At 42.5% G+C, this 23,530-nt stretch overlaps 1 protein-coding gene across 4 annotated transcripts; it reads left to right on the forward strand.

The window, feature by feature from the left end:
• Positions 1-784: 784 nt before the first annotated feature.
• On the forward strand, positions 785-23,163 carry LOC127602013 (ubiquitin-associated protein 2-like). 4 transcript variants are annotated; one of them, XM_052067815.1, is made up of 29 exons: positions 785-896; positions 3,050-3,198; positions 5,252-5,329; positions 5,405-5,515; positions 5,600-5,759; positions 6,895-6,972; positions 7,136-7,196; positions 7,372-7,451; positions 7,826-7,878; positions 9,637-9,686; positions 9,772-9,958; positions 10,548-10,803; positions 11,416-11,553; positions 11,964-12,103; positions 12,892-13,124; positions 13,202-13,439; positions 14,552-14,591; positions 14,654-14,774; positions 15,391-15,448; positions 15,543-15,762; positions 17,487-17,578; positions 17,654-17,704; positions 17,805-17,883; positions 18,573-18,773; positions 18,854-19,024; positions 20,228-20,335; positions 20,639-20,712; positions 21,511-21,702; positions 22,461-23,163. In XM_052067815.1, the coding sequence occupies exons 2-29, from the start codon at positions 3,094-3,096 to the stop codon at positions 22,554-22,556; spliced, it is 3,471 nt and encodes a 1,156-aa protein (XP_051923775.1). In that variant the 5' UTR covers positions 785-896; positions 3,050-3,093; the 3' UTR covers positions 22,557-23,163. The 4 variants fall into 4 exon arrangements, with proteins under 4 accessions (XP_051923775.1, XP_051923776.1, XP_051923777.1 ...); XM_052067816.1 differs by having other exon boundaries at positions 17,657-17,704; XM_052067817.1 differs by lacking the exon at positions 20,228-20,335.
• Positions 23,164-23,530: the final 367 nt, after the last annotated feature.

Raw genomic sequence — 23,530 nt, forward strand, 5'->3', positions numbered from 1 at the left:
GGCTAGAGGGAAGAAGCTGTTTAAGTGTCTACTGGATTTGGTGCGCATGGATCTGTAGCGTCTGCCTGAGGGGAGTGGCTGAAAAAGGTGGTGGGCAGGGTGCGGGGGATCCAGGAGGATTTTCCGTGCCCTTGTCTTGATTCTTGCAGTGTGCAAGTCCTCAAGAGTGGGTAGGGCGGTGCCAACGATTTTTTCTGCCGTCCTAACTGTCCGTTGAAGTCGGATTTTGTCCTTTTTTGTGGCGGCCCCAAACCAAACCGTGATGGAAGAACACAGGGTTGATTCGATGACTGCAGTGATATGTGGTATGAATGAATATATATATATAGAGAGAGACAGAGAGAGAGATGGATAGATATATAGATATATAAACAATACATGTAGTCTCCCATATATTTTTTAATGGAACGGTCCAACAATATATTTCTAATATTTACATACATTACCAGATTTTTAATTCATCTGAAAACTCATTATTCTTTGGCTTTTGACTCGACATGAGTCTTGATTTTTAGTTGTCCTGTTTTTTTCTACTGTATTAAGTTATTGTTATTAATTTTTGCTCCATGTACAGCACTTTGTACACAGTGGTGGCTGTTTTAAAGTGCTTTATAAATACAGCTGAAAATTATATCTATATATTTTTACCATTAGAACTTCAATAACAAAGTTGTGAAAAAAACGTGCCCAGACTTATTATTTTTGTCTGTTGACCCACGTGATCCACACGGCTGTTGCCCGATTGGCGGGGAAAACGCTTGCTCTGTGTTGTTAATTTGCTATTTGATCAATAAAGCAATCTGAAAAAAACGGAAAACCTTTTCACAACGGTGAACAACGGCGCGGTGGGTCACGTGACATCTGCTGCTGCTGGTCTGAGCGAGGCGTGTTAGCAGGTAAGTAAACTGACACTGAAGAAGGTTATTTTTAACACCGGAGTTTTACGCTTAAAGCATTAGTTTGAGGGAAGCGACCGACACAAGAGGTTTCGTGTTGTCTGTCATTTAACGCCTGGATAAAACGCAACGTTCGCCTGCGTCGTATCCGGATTGTCTGAACAGGCCGTTCGCATGCCTGGCTAGTTTGGGGCATTTTCTCGAAATGTGTTATTTAATATTGTTGTTCGCAACATATTTCAATGTAAACCTCCTGTCTTTTTTTATACTGAGACGTTTAAACCATTTGTATCAGGTAGAAAGTGCTGTCTTGGGTCACGCTTGTTAGCTCACCTCGAGCATTAGCTTCCGTTGACTCTTAACTGACTCTCGCGGCGTTGAGTTTTTTTGACGCACTTTTCTCAAAAATGTTGTTTTGTTGTTATGTTAGCTCCCCAAAGTGATAAAGTCGATTCATCTCAACATACGCGTGAGTTTTATCGACACTCTAGGTTAATTTCGAGCGGGGTGTCGTCGGAGCGTCGCACGCACGAAACAAAGACAGAGTTGCGGCTAAAAGCTAAGCTAAGCGAACGTGGGCATCAGCCCGCTGCGGCTCACAGTTGGTCATAAACACGCTTCCTTTCCATACATCAACTGCATACCGCTATAAATAAGTGTAAACTTGATACCACATCTAACAATATCCCTTAACCTCGTTTGTGATTCGTTTTCGTGTCCAACGTATCATGCCAAACGACAATTTTGTCAAGTTTCTATGCCCTGCATTGCTACTTATACACGTCGAATTAAAATTGAGCAAATTGAATTATTTTAAAAGTGCTTGTTTGCTGGTCAGTCATAGTGTTTTTGTGTGGGTGACAGTGTGGAGCGGGGTGTTTGTAAGATGACACCTCGACTGTCTCCTCTGGAGTTCTATATTTAACCCTCGGAGGTAGGTGGGTGACAGATGGAGTTATACTCTTACATGGTATACTCCAACGCCCCAACCCACTTGCATATTTACTTGAAGGGGACATGCTTTAGAAAATTAATGTTTAAGTATGGAAGGACAGTAAATGCTTGTTGATCTTTTGTGTTGAAGATCACTACAATAATTGAAAGTCTGTGTTGAGAGGCAGGATAAACCTTTCAAAACATGTTTCTGCTCCCGCATGACGCAAAAATAATTTTTAAAAATCGGACAATGGGGTCCAGAGAAATTGAGTTTTTTTGTGTTGGGGATAAAACTGCCTTTTGAGGAAATTTTCTGTTATGTGTGATGTCACCTTTAGAAAATCTGGTCCAAGGCACCTTCAAATTTGAGTAAAACGGTTTAACCTCATAATTTCTCAACTTTCTCCTCAATCACAGAATGAATTGCAATTTCCCAGGGGAAAACTACAGGAAAACCTTGCCTTTAGTCGAGGTTAGGGATCAAGGTCCTGCGCAAATTGCAGAAATGTACATTTGTAATTTAATCACTAAATATACAACTAATTGTAATTGGCAACATGACAAGTGGCCACCAAGTTTGTGGAGTTCTCTTTAAAAAAGCAAAACATGGAATGAATGGTTGAACACTTAAGGCGTCTCTAAAGTCCCCTATGACAAATAAATTCACGAAAATCAATTGATTAGTACTGTAAAGTACACAAGCTATTCTTTTGCTCACACTGCTCTACTTGTGAATGATGTTCCATTTGTGATTTGAAGTTGTATTTACTGCAAGTTACACCCTTTGCAACATCCCGGTAATTTTGCCACTGTTGAATTGGAGAATCCCTTGGAATTTCATCCCGTGTGATCATTAATGGTGGATATTTTTAACTCATTAGCCAATCAGAAGTGGTTCCCCAAATAGCAGATGAAATAAAAGAAGAAATTTGGTGGGAAATAAGAGACAGGTGGCCAGTAAAAGAAGTCGATTTTTCATGCCGTGCTGTAAATGAATACAATTCTTGTTCCTTGTGGTATTTTGTCAAAAGTGTGTCCCAAAAATGTTAAGACCACTAGGAACTGTTTTAAATCGTGATAAACTTCCTCATACAGCTTCCTTAATTGTAATTAAGCACAATACCTTCATTATGCTTTTGAATTGTCGTGTGTTATTTTAATCTCAGTGCTATTTTCCAGGAGCCTGATAATTCTCCCTTGTCTCTCTCTGATTTCAGATTTTTTTCTATTTTGTACATACATTGTTTTGTATATACTGTATATGATGACTTCTTTGGTCAGCAATCAAACCCGGGGGACACGGGACAGAACGCTGCCCACTCCCACCACCACCACACAAACCCCACAGCCACAGAAACACATACAGGTTAGTGGTTAAAGAATTGTAGATAACAGTAATCAATTTTGCCAACAGCTTGCATATTCTTTTTCAAATATATCAGCTGGTCTATATGGTTTGGTAGCAAGATGCGTCTCTGCCTACGGCGCAATAAGCAATTGTTTGAGCACGAGGAGATATGATCGAGTTTTAGAATGAATAATGCAATGTAGCGACACCTTTTTTGCTCTGTGCCACTACTTTGTACGCCTCCTGCCGCTGTTGATCCATGTCTGTTGTGATGCCATGGTGATGGCCGAGACACATTGACTGATCTAACTCGTCTCTCACAGACATCAACAACAGTTACGCAATAGAATTTTCAGTTGGATATGCCAATATCACATTTCTTTTCAAGTCAACTTGATGTCAACTTAATGTTGAAAATGCTCTATGTAAAACATAGAGCACAGATGAAATTTCTTTCCTCTCAACCACAGGAGAGAGGAGCCGCTGCGGGTACCCGCGCCGCCATCAGAACAGTTAACATAAAATGACAAAAAAATATAACAACACATCAGACACAGTCATGCAACCATAAACACTTTTTTGCAGACGCTTCATTGTTAGAAGCAGTTATAGGCGACAGAGGAGAGAATCAAAGTGTTCTTTCACCAGTGGATCAAAGACATGCTGAAAATGTTCTCGTCTGCTACAAGCTATGTTTGAAAGCAAACAAGGAGCTCTAGCATCCAGTGATGAAAAAAAGAGATTGGCTCACATCTCCTGTCCCATGTAAATATGCTAAAATTCCAAGCGGAGACTCCCAGTTCCACATACGCATCGGTGCTCTGAGCTGACGCTCCATTCCGCTCATCGTCGACTCCACAAGCCATCCATCCACAGATTGTCCAACAGCACCGACATTTCCGCTGAACAAAACGGGGCTGTGAAAAATGCTGCCCATTTCAGGTGCAAAAAAACACACAAACAACAATGGTGCCGACATTCCTCCCATTCAAAATCTGTGCTGGTATACGCATGCTGCCGAGAAGGCCCAGCCACCAAGCACAGATTCTTCTCTTTTGATGGATGTCATAGCCCAAAAAATTGTGAAAACAGTCCACACGACGTAACAACAAACGCCATGTGACAAAACACAATACAAAATATTCGATAGCTGCAGCCCTAGTTGCATGCATGATGAAAATCACAAAGCTAAAAACAAATGGTGTACAAATTTATTGAAAAATAACTTTCAAACCTGAATAAAAAGAATTGGGCAATGGGAATTTTTTGTATACAATTATTTGAATTGCGTTGATGCGATCATTTTTTTTAAAAATTCATTTTGATACTTTTTTTTACATTGTCCAAATGCTTGGAATTTCACAACTGTAAATATTGTCAGATTGCTGCAGTATTCCATGAAAGTGGTATGGGAACGCGAACACAAGCCTCTTAAATGTCCCTTCCTTAAAGAAATCAATGCGAATGCCACTACACGGTCCAACATTAGGCATGTAATAAGCAATGATGATTGAGCAATTGGATACAACTCAAAATATTGCATATAAAGTATTTTTAAAAATAAATCGTTGATTACGTAACATTTATGAAGTATAATAAGAAGTCATAGTTATAAGTTGGGCATTACAAGGAAAGACAGGTTTTTCTCTGTCATTGTGTTATTTGAAATTTTGTGTGTGGAGTTGTACTTAATGTAGGTACTCCTGGTATTGGTACCCTGTATGCATGAGTACTCGAGTGAATACTTGTGCAGGTATCAGTCTGGAAAAAAAGCGGTATTGAGCATCCCTAGAGCACGGCGGGTCCACTTCCTTTTTCTTACCGAATATTTTCTCTCTGGGGTACCTGTACACTGAGAGTGAATGAAGTTTCCGACAATGAATAGTTTCATGATGTTTGGTAGTCTTGTACATTAGCATAGATGACTCTTCGAAATCCATGCGTTGGATTGTTTGACTCGAGTAGCTCTGCTGTTCATGTATTTTAATTAATCTTATATTTTGGAATAATTAGTTGATATTGTGCAGTAGTGCTTGTTGTTGTTTTTCACTGAAGTCTTTCTGTGTACCAGGCAACAGAAGAACAGATCCGTTTGGCTCAGATGATCTATGACAAAAATGACACAGTCTGTGAAGACAAAGTCAAACAGGTGTTGTTTCTTTCGGTTGTCTGCTTTGTTGTGTGGAGCGTTATTGATGACGCCATTTACTTTATACACTCGCAGCTGATTGAAGTCACTGGCAAGACTCAAGACGAGTGCATGGTCGCCCTTCATGACTGCAATGAGGATGTTAACAGAGCCATCAACTTCCTGCTTGAGAGCACCTCGGATACAGTGAGAGCCCACATCGCGTTCGCTTGTCGTCCATCTACTTGGATAACACAGCTGTTTTGTTTGTTTTTCCGTGCGTGTGATCAGAACTCCTGGGAGACGGTTGGGAAAAAGCGGAGCCTTGGGAAAGAGGGAAGTTCTTCAGAGGTAAAGGAGAGCCGCGAGAAGAAGGGAGGCGAGCGGGAAGCTAGTCGTGGGCGAGGGGGGGCCAACAGGAGAGGCCGCGGGATCAGCAGAGGACGCGAAGGTAAATACGTGTGATGGAATTAAACGCTGACTTTGTAACGATAGCTTGCGTGTTTGTCAAGAAGATTGACTTTAAAATGGGGGGCGGGGGGTGGTACCGTATTTTCCCTACCATACGGCGGACCGTCTTAAAAGGTGTCGTGCCGGTTATGGGTGTTAGTTCTGTATTTAACACGTACTCAAGCATCCACAATCCATTCACAAATTGGGGATTAATTTGCTTTATGTTGCCTCACAGTCTTAGTAAAGCTCACTCCCACACCGCTCTCAACTTCACTTTAGCTGTTTCTGTCCATTACCATAGCAACCAAACACAATAGTGAAAGCCAACTTCACACGCCTTGTTGTGCGTATTGCTACTGTGCTGGTCCCCTTCTCTCCGGTGTGGTTCACCAGGAGTCGAAAGTGAGTGCCACCTCGTCCATGTTGACATGGCTGGGCTGGATGTGTTTGTAGGCTATGTTTTTGTTGCATTTCAAAATGCAATGAATGCTTTTCCCTCATCACTTGACGTAGTGGCCCAAGCGGGTCTGCCGGAATGTGGGCATTGGTTGAGAGGACAGTCTGCACAAAATGAGTGTTTTTCCTCAAATGAAGTACAGGTAACTTAATTTGCAAAACTGCTCTGCAAGAAAAATTCGGGCCTTGATTGTGAAACATTTTTCAGCCATATCGCCCAGCCCTACCTGTGTAACTACTACTTAAAACACCAAAGTTCTTGCGGAGATGTAGTTAAAATAAACTCTGTTAACCAGATTCTTAATCATTATAGTGTAAAATACAGATTCCTTTTTCCATTCAAAAAGATGAAACTTGCAAAACTGCGTTGGCGAATGATGTGGTTGATATGTTTGGTGTCGGAGTTTTGTGCTGGTTCAACCCAAAAAAGGTTAGGCTTTCCACTGCAAAAAGTTAGTCTAGAGCCCTGCAAATGGCCCACAGTTGAATGGCACCTCCTGAAACGTAAACAGCCTCAACGTTGTATTGTTGGAATAAAGCTGAAATTTTATGCAGAGTTGTCCAGTCGACTCTGATAAGTGGTCGCCTTGCTATGTTGTGCGTGTCCATGCTTGTGTTTTTTTGGCAGTGTGGACATCTTGCTCATTCTCTTCCTTTCGTTAACTCTCTGTTTCCAGGTCGTGCCGAGGAGAATGGCTTTGAGGTGGTCCCTGCAGAGAGGGGGGGAGACCGTGGACGCAGAGGACGAGGCAGAGGTAAGTCATTTTCGAATGCTTTCCATTCACATTCACACCTACAGACAATTTACAGTCTTCATTCTACCTACCATGCGTGTTTTGGGATACATTAATCACCAGCCATTACAACAGCTGTGTGAAACCTGTTTTAAAAACCTCTCGAGTTACTTTGTTTTTTCAGGGCCAGGCGGTCGTGGTCGAGGAAGAGCAGCTGCAGGCACCAGGTTTGCCCAGGTTATGGGGTAAGTACATGTGCTCAGCACTCATGAATGTTATCAGAGGTGGTGATGTTTATTACAAGCACATATCTAAATTGTGAGCATGCAGAAAAAAACCTTTCTGAACCTTTTTTTGGAAATGTAGCTTTTCAATGGTAATTTCATCTGTTTGGTCACATCTATCTGCTTCCTCTCTCAGCACCTTCAATCCTTCCGATTACGCGGGCGGTCGCCACGGGAATTGGGAGAATGATGCCAACGAGACTGCTGAGGCACCCGGTAAGGAAGAAATACCTGGTATCAGTATTCACCCATTCCTGCCTTGAACAATGTGTCATAAATTGCCGGAAAATGTAAAGGGAACTGCACAAAAAAAATGGAATATAAACCACTGGAAATAATGTTAACTACATATCTTTTTGTGACATTTTCTAACTTGAATGTACTTTTAATAAACTTCAAACAACCATTTAATTGGCTGAGTCGCCTCACTCAGGAGGTGCAATGCACTTGAATGGACTGCATTTCCCCAAATGATAAATCAAATTAGTACAAAACAACCATTGCATTTAGACGTGCGTGGCGTGCGGCATTTCCTGTTAGTGAAATTATTACAGAGTTGCATCACTGAAAGGGCTGCTGTTGTTTTTCAGCAACATGGGGAGGCAACCCAGAAGATTGGACTACAGAAGACTGGAATGAAGATGTGAGTGGACTCTATACCATGATAATTACATTATTTTCACGGCCATATGGTGCATCGTGTTAAAAGGCGCAGTGTCAGTTGTGGGTGATATTTCTGTACTGTATTTGGCACATGCACAAGATGCATTGTATTATGAGACGCAGGCATGGTCAACCGCGTGCTGGTTTAAACAATACGATTGCATGCATCTTGGCATATGTTTTTAAAAAGGCAGCGAGAGCAAAACTGAGTTCGGTTGTACTTTATTAAAGTATTTAAAAATGTCCAGATTTTTTTGATCGATCCTCATGAGATCAAATCCATCAAAGTCCTCATCTTCTGTATCTTAAATAAACAGCTGGGCAAGTTCACAATCAAACACCCCAGGTTCCCTCGTGTCATTTTCATAGTCGGTCTCATTCCCGTGCGAATGTTGCTGCACCCCGGTTGTCCTTTCTAGATTCGTGCCGTTTCATAAAACAAAAGCACCGAGCACCATGGATTAGTTGATTTTGAATGCTCTCGTGGCTGCTTGATTCCTATGGTTTAAGGTGTGCTTCGTACGCGTGTCGCAGGTGCCATTTTCGGGGTATTGTTTTGCATAATGCATGTACCGGCACCAACTGGGGGTGTGCCTTTCGTGTCCTCGTTCACAGCCACCCTTCCCACTTTAACGTGAGCATGCTGTCCTCAGTTATGTCCGCCTTTCCTCTATATCAAGCATGTCCAAAGTCCGGCCCGCGGGCCAAATCCGGCCCGCGGTCGAATTTCATCCGGCCCTCGGCCCCTGTCATAAAATCAGTGCCGTCTGGCCCGCAGGTTGGTTGCAATGGAACACGTGTTGCATTGACTGAGGTCTCGTAGACTGGTGAGTGATGTTTCATAGAGTACTGCTTCCCTCTAGTGGCTAAATGAGTAATACCATTCACTAAATGAGTAATAGCATTTAGACACTAGAGGGCATCACTCACGAGTTAACAAGACATCACTCCGTGTTTATATTGACTGATATGTCATATTTCAAATGATCCTTGCAGTTGTGGATATGTGTATTGTTTGTTCATTTCCCTGTTGTTCGAGTCAAAGGTTTTGTAACTATTGAAAAGTCATGGTGATACATCTTATGTTTCAAATCAATCAATTTGCACTCAGGAGACTTCTGTTTAAGAAAAAGTCAAGTGAATAAGCAGTTGCATGTGATATACCTGTTTCAAATGAACCAAAAGAAATTCTTAAGATTGTTGAAATTAAAATAAAAATGGAAATGTGAAACAGACAACAACAAAATTTGTTGAACAATATTGTTGTTCAATGTAAAGAATGTCAGCCAAGGTCGGCCCCCTGACATTTTACCACATAAAATCTGGCCCCCTTGGCAAAAAGTTTGGACACCCCTGCTCTATATAAGCAACATGTCGGTATAACATCAGTCTGTCAAACGGGCCGTCATCAAAGTTGCGCGATTGTGAATCGTCTAAATCCGTTGAGAAAATTTTAGGGGGATCAGGTACCTTATCGTCGCGTTTTCATGAGCTCTCCCGATCAGTTTTTCCATCGTCCGATTGTAAACAGCCCTGCGATTGGGTGTGTATGACTCCTTACTTGTTGTGATTGGTCGCCCCGACCAGGCCACGCCCCTTTCATCACTAGCAATTGCCATCCCTGATTATTAGGTGCCCCATCCAAAATTTCAGACTTCAATATCCATCTTGTGGCCGTGAAAATCCGGGAGTTGTTTTTCATAATTTAGCTGACTATTTATATTTTGCTTCTTCGCAGTTATCTGAAACCAAAGTATTCACTTCCTCTGCAACTCCGGGAAACCACAAGTGAGCCCTCCCACTGACTTGGTCTATTTAGAACATTATTTAATTGAACAATTTTTTTAATACCCTTGTATATTTCTCTCTCTAGTGTGGACCTGACAGGACTCCTGCCAACGCCTGGAGTCTCTGTGGAGTCTGACTTGGTCGATGGACCCTCTGCCGAGGATCTGGGGCAAAGCCTGGTTTTCACCAACTCCCACCATAATGGACGCACGGCCACCCACAGCTACGCTCACGCTGCCTCTGCTAGCACCACCTATGCGCACGCTGCACTGGTACGTATGAGCACAGCGTCAGCCATCTGACACTGCTGCTTGCCAAATTTCTTGATTTGATGTACGCGGTAGTCCAAAACTAGGTATTAAGTTTATTATCTTATTCATCACAATTACTTTATGAAAATTTAATCTGGTAAATGTTCAAACAGGCCATAATAACTAATTGCATCTGCAATTATTCAATAATATTTTAACTATTAAATGTGTCGCCATGGAAGGTTTAGGATTTCACCTTGAGGTTAAGATTTTGGAATCGGGGGTTGGGGTTTCAAAGTAGGGTTTTTATCTTGTTAGGATTATGTTTCAAACCAGGGTTAGCGTGTTGATTAACCCTTTAATGTTTCAAGTTTGGTTGTGGGTTTGGGTGCATGTGTTAACCTGGTGCAGACTCTAAAAGGTGCACTGAACCCCTTCCTTTTATACCATCCATGTTCCATTCTCTTTTTCCTGACCTGCCACGTTCCATTCTGGCTAAATGTGTTTGTGCGTGTGCTTGCGCGCGTATGTTGGAGTGGGGGTAAATTTAGAATGTGTTACCCAATTTTTCCTCAACCTGTATTTATATATATTTTTTTATCATGCTCAGTCTTCAGTCCCAGGTCTTGGTCTTGGGTCCCTGAATGCACCCAAGCCGGCACCAGTCTCTGATGCCAGGACAGCAGATCAGCTCAACGGGCCTCCGCTTGGTCAGAGAGCAAGTCAGATTCCGGCTGCTCCTGTGACCATCGGCAGTAGCGTTTCCAAAGATACTGTGCCGCCTGCAATACCCGCATCTGCCCCCTCGCCCTTGGTCGAAATCAAACCTCAGAGATTTGACAACGGACCATTAACTGGTCTAAACGGTAAGTTACGGCACTTTTCCTTTCGCCCTTTCTTCTTGGACCGGCACCACACCGCACGGCATCCGTTGCTTTTCTATCACAAATGGGCACATGATCACCTAAACTGCAAGCTTGCGGTGCACCATTCACACCTGAAGTGTGGTGAACTCTCACTATTTTTAGGGTAATTCAAAATATAAATTGCCGTTGTATGATGCCACAACATCGCGAAGTACAGTCCATCAAATGAACACAAGCTTTCATATATAGACAAAGCTCATTTACGTTTTTAAGACGCTCATTGTCTACAGTCGCCATCAAAACAAAAATACATTGTATACAGCATACCTATATATTTTGTTTTTCAACAATATTGAACCATACTTTTCATTTGTACTATGGATGAAAGTGTGGTTGTGATTTCCTTGAGCCGGATGCAAAACTCGCCACAAGCGCTCATTTATTCTGAATGGGGCACTTGCTCTCATTCATTTGGCGACCTCTGAGTCAACGGCTCGTCATCCTCATTCTGCTGCATCTGAAGCCCTCTGCTGGCCACCAAAACCCACAGGCGGTAGGAGGCGGGTTCAAATGCACATCTCCTTTGAAAGAGTGTTTCATTTTTTTCTGTAGTGGAGATGAAGCTTCAGCCAGAACCCTCTGCAGTGCTCAGCCAGCTATCACACAGGCACCAACAATCTTCCATCCTTCCCAACTCGGAGCCTATGCTTCTGTCCCATTCACAAGCCCCACAAGTGCCCACACCACCAGGTACGACTGCGTCTATGCTGTACACAATTTTCTACCCACTAGGGCTGAACATCTCATATCATTTTGGCACCAAAATCTTGATCTCGGCGGTGATTTTGTGATCATCAAAAGTGCATTTACCGGTACTGATCCCGCACTCGGTTTGAAGCTGTTAAGTCTCTGACAAATATATAGTGAAAAAACATCTTTTACATTTATGTACAAAGACATGTAAATGGCAAAACGGTTAAAAATATTTTTTATACAGTATATGCATCTTCATGCATTATGGCAGGCTGTATTGTGAATTGAATCAAAGGCAATTTCTACCCGAAGAATCACAATTTAATCCTTTCCTAAAATCATTCAGCCCGATTAGACACAATTTTAAATGTCCAATTAGATTCCAGCTCCCTTTCTGTATACTTCAGGTCACGAGTCGTCACTCATGCCTGCCAGAGATGGAGCTTCTCCGGGAATGAAGCTGCCCGGTCTGGACCCTCCTATTACAGAACCACCTCCTATGCGACACCTCAAGACGCAGAAGCGCAGAGTACCACCCCCATCTAAGGTGCCTCAATATATTTATAAAGAAGGTTGTCGAGTCAAGAACCCCCTGAACGAGTGCATTTCCAATAATACCTATAAATCATGTGCCTGGTTTGAAGTTCTTGATTTAACGGGTATCAAGGTAAAGAACAACATGCCATGTTTGTACAGCACAGATTTTGGCTGCCGCTGTTCAACCCGTATTGTTTGGTGTTTTTTTGTTATTGTAAAGTGTCCTTGGGTGTCTTTAAAGGCGCTTATAAATAAAATGTATTATTATTATTAATTGGTCACATGGCAAAACGGCACTCCCGATTACCGCTGTACTTGTTTTTCAATTTAATTTCGTTTGTTTAAACATTCACTGTGCAATTCACCAAAATCTAAAAACGCTTGCGTAGTAAGGGAGCCATGACTGACCAACTGTGGGAGCGTTAAGTATTTACGTCTTTTAGCTCAAGCTGCTAACAAAGCTGACGGAAGCTGATGTTTCGGCTTTGTTCGTGTTTACATATGTCATACTTGGATGGTATAGTTTAGGGAACCAACTAACCTGTTTTCCGGGGTTTTTCACTTGATCTTGGACATACAGGGGATTTTGACAATACGACTGCGCTGGGATACGTTAATAGACTATGGCACATTTCAACTTAATAAATTTGTGTTACTTTGCCACCACTGTAATGTAACAGCGTCATAAACAGAGGACCCACTGATTCGACATCTATGCCCATCTTGCAGCTGGATCTATTGTTCCTTTTAAATAACTTGAATATACTGTATATTAAAACCAAACTTCTTTGTCCCCAGATTCCCTCGTCAGCAGTGGAAATGCCGGGCTCGTCTGATGTCTCAGGCTTTAACGTTCAGTTCGGTGCACTGGACTTTGGTTCTGAGGCAGCTGCCGTCGATGTGGCCCAGAAGGAGTCTTCCCGGGAGCAAGCACCATTGGCACCTTCAGCGGTGGCAGCACTGTCCATCCCCACTGCTGCCATGCCCACACAGCAGCCACAGAGCTTGTTTTCCAAGCCTGCCTCTGTGAGGTGTGTGTGATTTTACTGCATGTATGAGGATGTTACAACTGTTATCTACCAAAATTCCCTCCATGCTATCCAAACAGTGAACACATGAGCAGCATACCCACCATGCCAGAAGCCGACTTCCCCTCGCCGTCCTTGGGCTTACCCAGCACCACACCCTCGGCCTCCCTTGGCCTCACTGGTGTGGCCCCACAGCCCTCCTCCACAGCACCGACCCCTGGAAAACGGGTGGAGAGTGCCGTACCCAGATCGCTGCCTCCCCACCTGGCCTTCGCTCAGAGCAAAGAAAGCCCGCCATCTGTTGCCGCGCCCCTCACAGTAAGGCTCGAGGAATGGTCCCCAACATGTGTGACCTGGCACATTCGTATACCATGGAAAATTATCCAGTTTCACTTAATTAGTCCAAAAATTTTTTTCCATAATTTCCGGAATACAAAACATACCTAATAAAAGCTGCAACAGCTAAATGTAGCCATATAAATACATTTGTACATATATTGGCCACTTTGCATTAATAGCCACTGAGCTCCACTTTATTTCATGAGTTGTTTGGAAAGAGAGAAGTCACACACATGGATTTTTAAAAACATTTACGTGCCTTTAACACTGTTGGTTCCCTCCTCCCTCAAACAATAGCGAATGCAGCTAAGTTATAAAGTGGCGTCCCAAAACCTCTCGGTCTCTCTCTCTTGTCACATGAGACTGATTCACCAACAAGTTTAATCACACACCAGTGCACATAAGGCGGTGGCAATGCAGTCTTTGGAAAGCCATTTATGTGTTTGGTAAATTGCAGGGGATGTCATCTGTCGCCAGCGGTGGTGGAAGTCAGTTGTCAAAAGGAGAGATGGATGTATTTGTCACTCGTTCCGTAGCTCACTAAGCTCTACTCAAAATTCTTATTTTCGCTCTGCTATATATGATTGAAAGTATTCGCTCGCACACTTACGCATTCTGCTCCTCCCGCGAGTGTGCACACTCCAACCACACACAGCAGATTGAGTTTGGGGGCGGACTCGGACAGTTTCATTCATCCACTGTATTCTGTTTGGTAATTTCATTGGCCAGATGTGACGGGGCTATGGGTAAATCTATTGACGGCTCGAAAGTCGTCAGTAAAAATTAAATGAACCTCCTCACATTTAAAGCCGCAGTGTTCAAAGTGGGGGCACGCTAGTCCAGAAAATATGGTACTACAAATAATCTTTATCTACACTGTATGCCAACTGTGTAGTGATGAAAGAAAATTTTTTACTTGCTATGTGCTTGCAGGTGCAATTAACCTGTGTATCCATTTCTTTTGTTTTTGAGATTTTGTTCCATTGCAAAATATGTGCCTTGGCTCAGCATCAGTTGGGGAAACACTGGGCTAAAGCGTTCTGCAACACACATTATTGAAATTGAGTGATTTTCTTTTTCATTTATTACAGAATGGTTACTGTGGCATGAAGGTGCAAAGCACACAGGACGGTAAGTTTTTGATGAGCTAACAATTGTCAAATTCACATAATCAAAATCCATTTTTATTTTAGCCTTACCATCACAGAGAACTGTGAAAACAGAATCTCCAATGAGTGACGGTGGCCCCAGCCACCACACACCTTCCCCCACAGTTACCACCACCCACTCGGCTGTCCTTCCCTCGCTCAACAGGTAGAGAGGCTAATTTGTTTTTCGAGTGGGGAAATACAGGGCGTCCTAAAATTGTGATTGAGTGAAATATGAAACGGTCCAATGAAAAACACCAAGTATGGTGGCATGAGAATTTACAGGATTTTCCTGATTCAGTTCTGTTTTATGATTCAATCTTTATCCATACTTCTCTTTGGGTGGGGACGGGATCAAGGGGATGAAACGATTAGATTACCACCCACTCAGTTTTATTTCTTAATTGCAAGATTTTTAGAAGTAACATAACCTTACAAACCCAAGAGTACAATTACACATTTTTGTATGTGTATGTATGTAAGTTTGTTCTACGAATTATTTTGCTATTTACAATTGATCAATTAAGCAATTATTTCATGAGAAATGAATTTTAAACAACTAATACTTTGGTTTCTCAAAAAAAGCTAAATAGTGTCATATTACAGAACCATAGAAAATGTAAATGCTCAAGGCTATATGTCACCCTCAGATCATACTTTGTCTTTGGAGGTAACTGTTGGTTAAACACCAAACTGGATCATCTGACAATGCATGCTCACTATTTTTAACAGGACAAGAAATGAAAGCTGACAAATGTAAATGCTCGTAATTTGCTTTACAGCCAGGTGAGCGGTTCTCAATCATCTGGACTAACCCACACATCAAGTTCATCTCTGCAAGTAAGTGTGAACTTCCTCCCCGGAACTTGAAACTAAATTATGTACAGGTCTACAAGTTTTCACCTCATTCTTTCTTTGGCCATATTTTTCTTAGACAAGTAATGTGGAGAGTGTTGGGGGCAATCTCCACACCTTCTCCACGCCATCCAGCCAGCCCCACAGTGCCACTCCCTCGGCTCAGCTGGCTGTTAGTAGTTCAAGCACCAACAGCGCTACGCACCTGTCTGGAGCCCCCGGACTGACCCAGAATGGCACCAATGGTGCTCTTTCAGCTGCAAACAGCCGCACTGCGCCCCTACTCACCACCACCGCTGGTAAGCTCTGCCAAAATTAACTGCTGTGCTGACTGTCTTGTTGTACTGCATTTCTTGGCCTACCTGGAAATTTTATAATCTCCCATATTAAAAGTTGAAGCTGTAAATTACTCCCAAACTATGATCACTAAACACTAATTGTTTCAAACTCGTATTACATTTCACTTTTCCTTAAAGGCCTTAAAACTTTGCTCCTCGACATACAAAAGTTGTCTCGAGATGCATCACTTCAGCATACTTCCTTCACGCGTTGACATTTTTCACTATACCCCCAAAATAATTTCTGTAGTGTAAGTACTTACTATAAGCCTGAGTTGTTGGTGCAATTGAATTTTCAGCCATTGAATGCCCTGCAGGATGGTGAGAAATAGTGAGCACACTGCAGGAGCTGCTCTCAGCGGGTGGGCAATTTTGCGAAGGGCCTACTTGAGAAACCGGTTGTGTGGAGACATCTGATAGGTGACCATTAAACCTGGTTTTAATAAGGACTATTACAGAGAAATGTTGAGAACCGAGGTCGACTGGGCAGAACAAATATTAGAACATGAAAAATACAACATTGTGGGAGCGATCAAATTTCTCTATGCCAGTGGTTCTTAACCTGGGTTCGATCGAACTATAGGGGTTTGGTGAATCAGTCTCTGGTTCGACGGAGCCTCTGCCATACAGTTAAATAAAAAAACTACTTATGTCTTGACATTTTATTTACTTTTTTCCTGTGTTTAATAAATGTGTTTTTAATGTCTTGAATTTGTAAAAAAAATTAATATACCATATTTTCACGACCATTCGACGCACAGTATCGTTGGGCACAGTCTCGGTAACGGGTGCTATTTCTGTATTTGACACATACACAAAACTCACTGTATTATTGGGCGCAGCCAGGCATGGAAAAACATACACCATCTTAAACATACGACATGCATGTACACACGCTAAAAACACGTTAGCTTGAGGTATATGGTAGGATGCATGCACGCTAAAGCACACCAGGTATGTTAGCTTAAAGCATACGGTAGCAGCTAAGACAAATGGACACACGCTAAAACCACGTTTTAAAAAGGCAACGGAAGCAAAACTGAGTTCGGTTGTACTTTATTGAGCCATTTCACAATGTACTCAGACGACTGGTAGCTGTTAGGGGCGTGCCTTTAGCGTCCTCTTACACGATCACTCTTCACTCATTGGCAACTGGTACCTGCTAGGGCCGTGCCTTTATAATAATAATAATAATACATTTTATTTATAAGTGCCCTTAGCGTCCTCTTACATGCCCACCCTTCACTCATTGGCGACTGGTACCTGCTCATGATGTGCCTTTAGTGTCCCTGTACACTCCCACCCTTCACTCATTGGCGGACTTCCGCATGCCTGTCGTCACTCACGTCCGCCTTTTCTCTGTATAAACAAGTGTGTCAGCCAAAAGTGCTCTCAGTCAGGCTTTGGAACTCTGCGCATACACTAGAGGCGCCGCATTATAAGGCATCCTGTCCATTTTGGAGAAAATTTAAGACTTAATGGCGCCTTATAGTCGTGAAAATACGGTGTATATTTTGTATTTGTCAGTGCATGTGAACTGGTTGGGTTCGGTACCTCTAACAAGGTTAAGAACCTCTGCTCTATGCCATTGAGGCATTTATTTGAATAAATGTAGTGTGTTACCATCATAAAAAAATACATAGTTAGAATCCCAAAGTGATTTTCATTGTCTTTTTCCCCCCCAGGTAAAACTCCGCCCAACTTGGCCCAAGGAGTACCCCCTCTGCTAGCCAGCCAATACATTATGGGCCCTGGTGGCTTACTCCCTGCTTACCCGGTAACAATAAATGTCAACTACAGATGTATAATGAGACAAACATATTTATCTTGTCATTTGTGTTAACCCTGATAGCAGATCTATGGTTATGAGGACCTGCAGATGCTGCAGTCTCGCCTTCCTATTGTGAGTCTCATTTTGTATATATTAGGGAGAGCATATGAACAGCGAACGGTTATATAGCATGGTGACGCGATTTACACTCGGTGTCTCTCCATCTATGCAGGACTACTATGGTGTAGCATTCCCTGGTACAACGGCAGCCATGGCTGGAAGAGAGAGCCTGGCCAACAATCCTTACTCGGGTGAGTGGTGGTGGGTTTTCGCTGAGTCAATCTGGGAAAAAAAAGTTCTATCGAAGCAGAGCATGGCACCATCTTGTAGCATCTTAAGGCAAGAGTTCAACAGTAAATGCAGTGGTCCCTTACGGTTCTTAGTTCTCACCTGTACTGTCAATGTAATATCTTTGCAAATGTACAGCAGCTCCTCATCATACAAATACAGTGGGTTCAAAGAAGCTGTTCATTAACTGATTTTTTTCTGAACTCGAAACATGTTAAATTTCAATCAGGCACTACAATATGTGGTACCATGCTGTAACTCAACATTTAGAGAGACGTTGATATGAAGACTGAGGAGGAGGTGAGACCAAGTTATTGGTGATAGGCAGGGTTGTCATTGAAGTAATCGTTGCTGATAGATTTCTTTTCTTTGGTGGATTCCTCTGCGAGTGCTAAATTCAGGTGAATCTGCTTTGGTAGCATGGTTGTGGAGACAGATGCCGACGAAGGCTTTGCAGTGATTTTGCTTTGAACACACAGGCACAAACATAGAAACACAATTACTCTAGTCGTCAGTTAATTGTTGCGGCCACAAAATCAACCCTCCTCCTAACTTGATAATTGTGGAAACACAGTCCTAGTTTGCGCACAGGGGCTCAATTAGCTATCAGTACATCGTTGTTGTTGTTTTTTTTTTCCCTCCCATTGTCCAGGTGAGGCGACGAAGTTTGGCAGAAATGACTCTTCATCCCCGGCGCCGCCAACCAGCCTGTCCGCAGGCGGCGTGCAGTCGCAGGCCCAGCAGGCACCGCAGGCCGGTACGCAGGGGCAGGGTCAAGGCCAAAGCCAAGCCCAACAGAACCAAAACCAGACCTTCCTCAACCCCCCACTACCACCTGGCTATGGATACACTGGTATAGATAGATAGGTGACTATAGGCTTCACACTCTACCGTGACACGTTTTTATTAAGCCGTAATTCGTGTGTGTGTCAGGTCTGCCGTATTACGCGGGCATGCCTGGCGTCCCCTCAGCCTTCCAGTACGGCCCCACTGTCTTTGTACCTCCTACTTCGGCCAAGCAGGCTACCATGGGCCTGGCCAACCCTTCCAGTCAGTACCACCAACAGCACCAGCCCACCTATGGACAGCATGCATATGGCACAGGTAAGGCCCACAACATGAAACAAACTTGGATTCTTTTTCCCATAGGGCTAAACGATTGATCATTTTCGGATCAAAATTGTGGTCTTGGTTAACAGAATGTTGTGATCACCAAACCTGCATGTAGGGTGGAGTGTTTTTAAATTTAATTTTTAAAATTGTATTTTGTTTTTTATTTTTTTTTCTTCCCAAATCCAAAGAATTTAGATAACAGTCTCTCCCCATAAATGTTGGTTTGAGAAGTGACGTCAGAAGCACTATCGCTAATTTGCCGGCAAAAACACACTAGAATAGGTCTGGTTTATTAAAAAGTGATCAGGAAGAACGGCAAATTTGTCAGGCTGGTTCAAAGTGTGCAGTCATTTATGTCTAATGGCTTGACTGCTGAAAGCCTTGCTAGCGTTGTACAATACAGTGTTAGCGTAATAAAGTCATGTTTTTTGTGTGTGTTTTCGTTTTTCTCGCCCTTAATTAGCCATTTTGGGTGGGAACGGGGGGCTCAACAATGGTTCACTTATGTGCATGTCAGATAAGATTATGCATTTGTTTTTTGAATGATGGAACATTTTTGTGGGGTTGAATGTGCGCTATAACTTTTGTTTTAATAGTACTCAAAAATGTTTGTCAAATCATGGTGATTGACGCTAAAACCGATTTTTAAACAAAACTGTTGAGCAAAATGGTCACCCATGTTGGAATAGATGGTTTCGTCTCTGCATTCTTATTTCTTTTTGGTTATTTTGACCATAAGCAAAACAACTTTAGAGTATTTACTGCGGGTAGGTGAAATTTCTGTGCAGAATGACCAATTTCGGTGTGTTTCAGTGAGACGCCACTTAGCAAAAGTTAAATGGAAGGCAATTTGACAGTTTTTAGTCCGTTTGCCTTCCATTTTGTGTATTGTGTAAGGTTAACCTTCTAGACTGCATGTGTGTTGGGAGTTGGGCCCCTTTATATGCGCGTGTGTGTATTAGGCTTATACTGCATGCATAGCTTAACGCCTTCCCCAACACTACCGCAATCATCAACATCATCATCATCACCACTGTCACCGCTCCCATGCAGAAGCCGGCTCAAAATGGACAGAGCTGCCATTGTAGTCAGGTTACCTTACTGCCTTTCTCCCCACCTCCTCTTCACCTCCTCTTCACCTCATCTGTCCTGTCTGCTCTTCTTTCTCTTCACTTCCTCTTCCTCCTCCTTCAGCCTTTGACGACCTGTCTCAAGCCCACGCTGGGGAGTACAATAAGGGAGGGTACGGAGGCTCTGCCCAGTCTCAAGTTGCCAAGTCGGCGGGCAGCGGCCCAGGGAAAGGTACATGTGCCAACTATGCACGTGCGCTCATACACACACACACACATCTAGTCAGTGGGCATTTAAAAAAAACACAAAAGAGGTCGACAAGTGTGTGTCTGTGATTGCACGTCATTCACATTTGAAAAACGGCGTGCTTTCTGCTTGTGCAGTGCTTCAACTTCATTAATCAGCATCTTCTTACTGGCTGACCTTTCCCCTCGATACCCCTCCCACCACCTACTTATATGTTAAAATGACTTGCATCCAGGTGGCGCTGACCTGTTTCCATTCGTAATGCCTGTCGCTCTCTTTTGCTCTCAGCACCTGGAATGTCTGGATCGAGCAGCACTGGAGGTGTACCTGACATGAGTGCATCCATTTACAGCAAAACACAGGTGACTTGTCACTTTTTCACTTTTAGTCTGTTTCAAAAGAATTTGGTCGTAATACAATTGAACCTCCAATTATTGCGGGTGATGCCTTGAAACCCATCTACAATAGGTGAAAATCTGCGATGGGGAGATATTTAGGAATTCCTTTGCGCCTGTTCTTACTGTCTCCTGCAGTATTTTGCCATTTGCGGCAGGGCTCGGAATGACTGTCAATGAGTTCTAATGAAAAAAACTGCCCTTTCGACATCCTTCTTGATTGATATTTTTCCACTTTTTTTTTAACTTAATATTCACTGACACTTTAATGTTTTCATTCTTGAGATGTCTGGCATGAATATAGAGAGATGAAATGTTGTCCCTATTGCAGAGCCCTCCTTACCAGCCATGCTAAGTTTATCTCCTCCTCTGCATACTGTTTAAGATTGCGGCTCAGTAGAAATGTATTACTTCACCATACTTTCTTGACATCAATCTCTATTTAGACACGGATTTGGATTCAGCTTTCGCTGCTTGAGGGTGCGAAAAATATTAATAGGCGAGTTTTTCAGTAAATCGCTAGGGGTAGGTTCCACAGGGGAAAGAAATCAAATGTGTGGAATTACTGTATCACTCTTTTGTTCTTTAAAGAGAGAACATAATGTCAGCTATGGGAAAATGAGCATTATCTGTTTTACTGAATATTTCCTGACAAGCAAAAAAGGTGTCCGGAACATTTCAGAGCGAGAGCATTCAATAGCTTAACAATGACGCACAGGGGCTCTTATGTTACATGATGTTGTTTTGTTTTTCTTTGTAAACCAGTCCTTCGACAAGCAGGGCTTCCACACGGGGACGCCGCCGCCCTTTAGCCTGCCCTCAGCCCTTGGTGGTGCTGGGCCTTTGAACCCCGGGGGAGCGCCAGGCTATGCGCCAGCCCCCTTCCTGCACATTTTGCCCCCACATCAACAGCCTCATTCTCAGCTGTTACATCACCACCTCACACAGGACACCCAGGTATGGCCCAGAGGACACAACGTTCATTATTGCCAAAAACATTAAGAAATTGTGGACTCGTCAGACCACAACACACTTTTCAACTTTGCTTCATTCCATCTCCAATCAGCTTGGGCCCAGAGAAACCAGTGACATTTCTAGATGTTGTCGATATAAGGGTTTAGCTTCAAGGCTTTAACTTGCATTTGTAGATGTAGCAATGAACTGTTATCCCACAATTATTTTCTGAAGTGTTCCTTAGCCCACACGGCAACCTCCTTTACACACTAATTCATCAGAGATTTCTTCATATTCCCTGAATCATTTGATGGTAATCTGGATTTTGGGATGGGTATCAAGATCAGGTACCCAACTGTATTAAAAAAAAACAAAACAAAAGCTGGAGTATCAATAAGCACCATCCTTAACGATTCTGTTAAAGGCCTTGGACAAACTACTCAAATTAATTTTCTATTTATTTAGGCTAAATGAACGTTATGGTGCACCTTCTCTCTAAACCACGTGGAGTCTTTCAATATAGTGTGCAGCCCTAAAGGTATTTTGCATTTAAATATGTACTTAACTCATTCATTCCCAATAACATATAAATGTCTTTTAAGAATCTAAGACATTCAATCCGAGGTACATATTATATATATAATTTTTATTTGTTCACATAAAAGGGTAAAGCAGGGCCCGAAAGTGCCTGTCAATGTCCTCGTATTCATTCACAGGGTCAAAGACTTATGAAGTGGTGTGGTTTTTGTCTGCCTCTCCAGGGCGGTCCGGGTCAGCGCAGTCAGTCAAGCAGCATGCAGCAGAAAAGCCAAGGCAGCAAGTCTAGTTACGGCAGCTCTCCCTACTGGGGCAACTGAGGATTGCTTCTAAAACACCACACCAATAACCCATATTCCTTCCTCTTTTGTGCGCTCAAATCAACCAAAAGGAAAGACACACACACACACACACACACACAAAAGCAACCATTCAGGCCCTCCTCTCACCCCCACTTCCATTAAGTCCTCATAATGGTTCTCTTCCTTCGCCGCCTACAAATTGGTTGCTCTTGTAAGATATTCATGTATGTATTTATATAAATATATAGATATATATAGGTATATATATGTAATAGTATAATTTGATGATGTGGGTTGCTACATTTTTTGAAGGACTTTTTCTGGTTAAGTTTTAACACTGCAGGAAGAGAAATTACAGGAAATAGAAACAAGCAGAGAACAACAGCACTGATTGAGATATGAGGACTGTTCTGATGGGGGCGAGGGAGATAGCCACCACAACTACTGCGTTTTTTTTTTGTTTTTTTATGTACATTACACACACACAATCCATCCCATCTGCATTTTGTAACTTTCCCCATCTCTCGTGTCAAAGACGCAAACCGCCCGCCCAAATTTTATATTTTAATTTAATTTTAATCCTCATTGCCCTCCAATTAAAGGTTCTGAGACATTGAAAGTTCAACCTGTCTCCTGTTCTTTATTTACTTTGTATGGTCTAATGGGAAATATTCTCCTTGGTTAATATTGGCATATATTTATCTAAATATCAAAGATGGGCCAAGATAAGTTGCGAATCATATTTGAGATGTCATCCTTGTTTGGAACATTTTGTGTGATCATAACCATTTTTATGGTTGCAATTATGCTCTGAAATTGTGTCTTTTAAAGTAAGCATTTGTTTTTTTTTTGTGAGGTGCTATTGGCACACGACTTGGCAGAAATCAATGTCATCAAACTAATTGCTTTGATCACTGGGTTGGCATCAGTTCTCAGGTTTTTTTTTTGTTTTAGGGGGGTAATGGAACATGTAACTCAAACTGACTCCACCC

This window comes from Hippocampus zosterae, chromosome 6, assembly GCF_025434085.1.
Source record: "Hippocampus zosterae strain Florida chromosome 6, ASM2543408v3, whole genome shotgun sequence".
In the NCBI taxonomy this organism is placed as follows: Eukaryota; Metazoa; Chordata; class Actinopteri; order Syngnathiformes; family Syngnathidae; genus Hippocampus; species Hippocampus zosterae.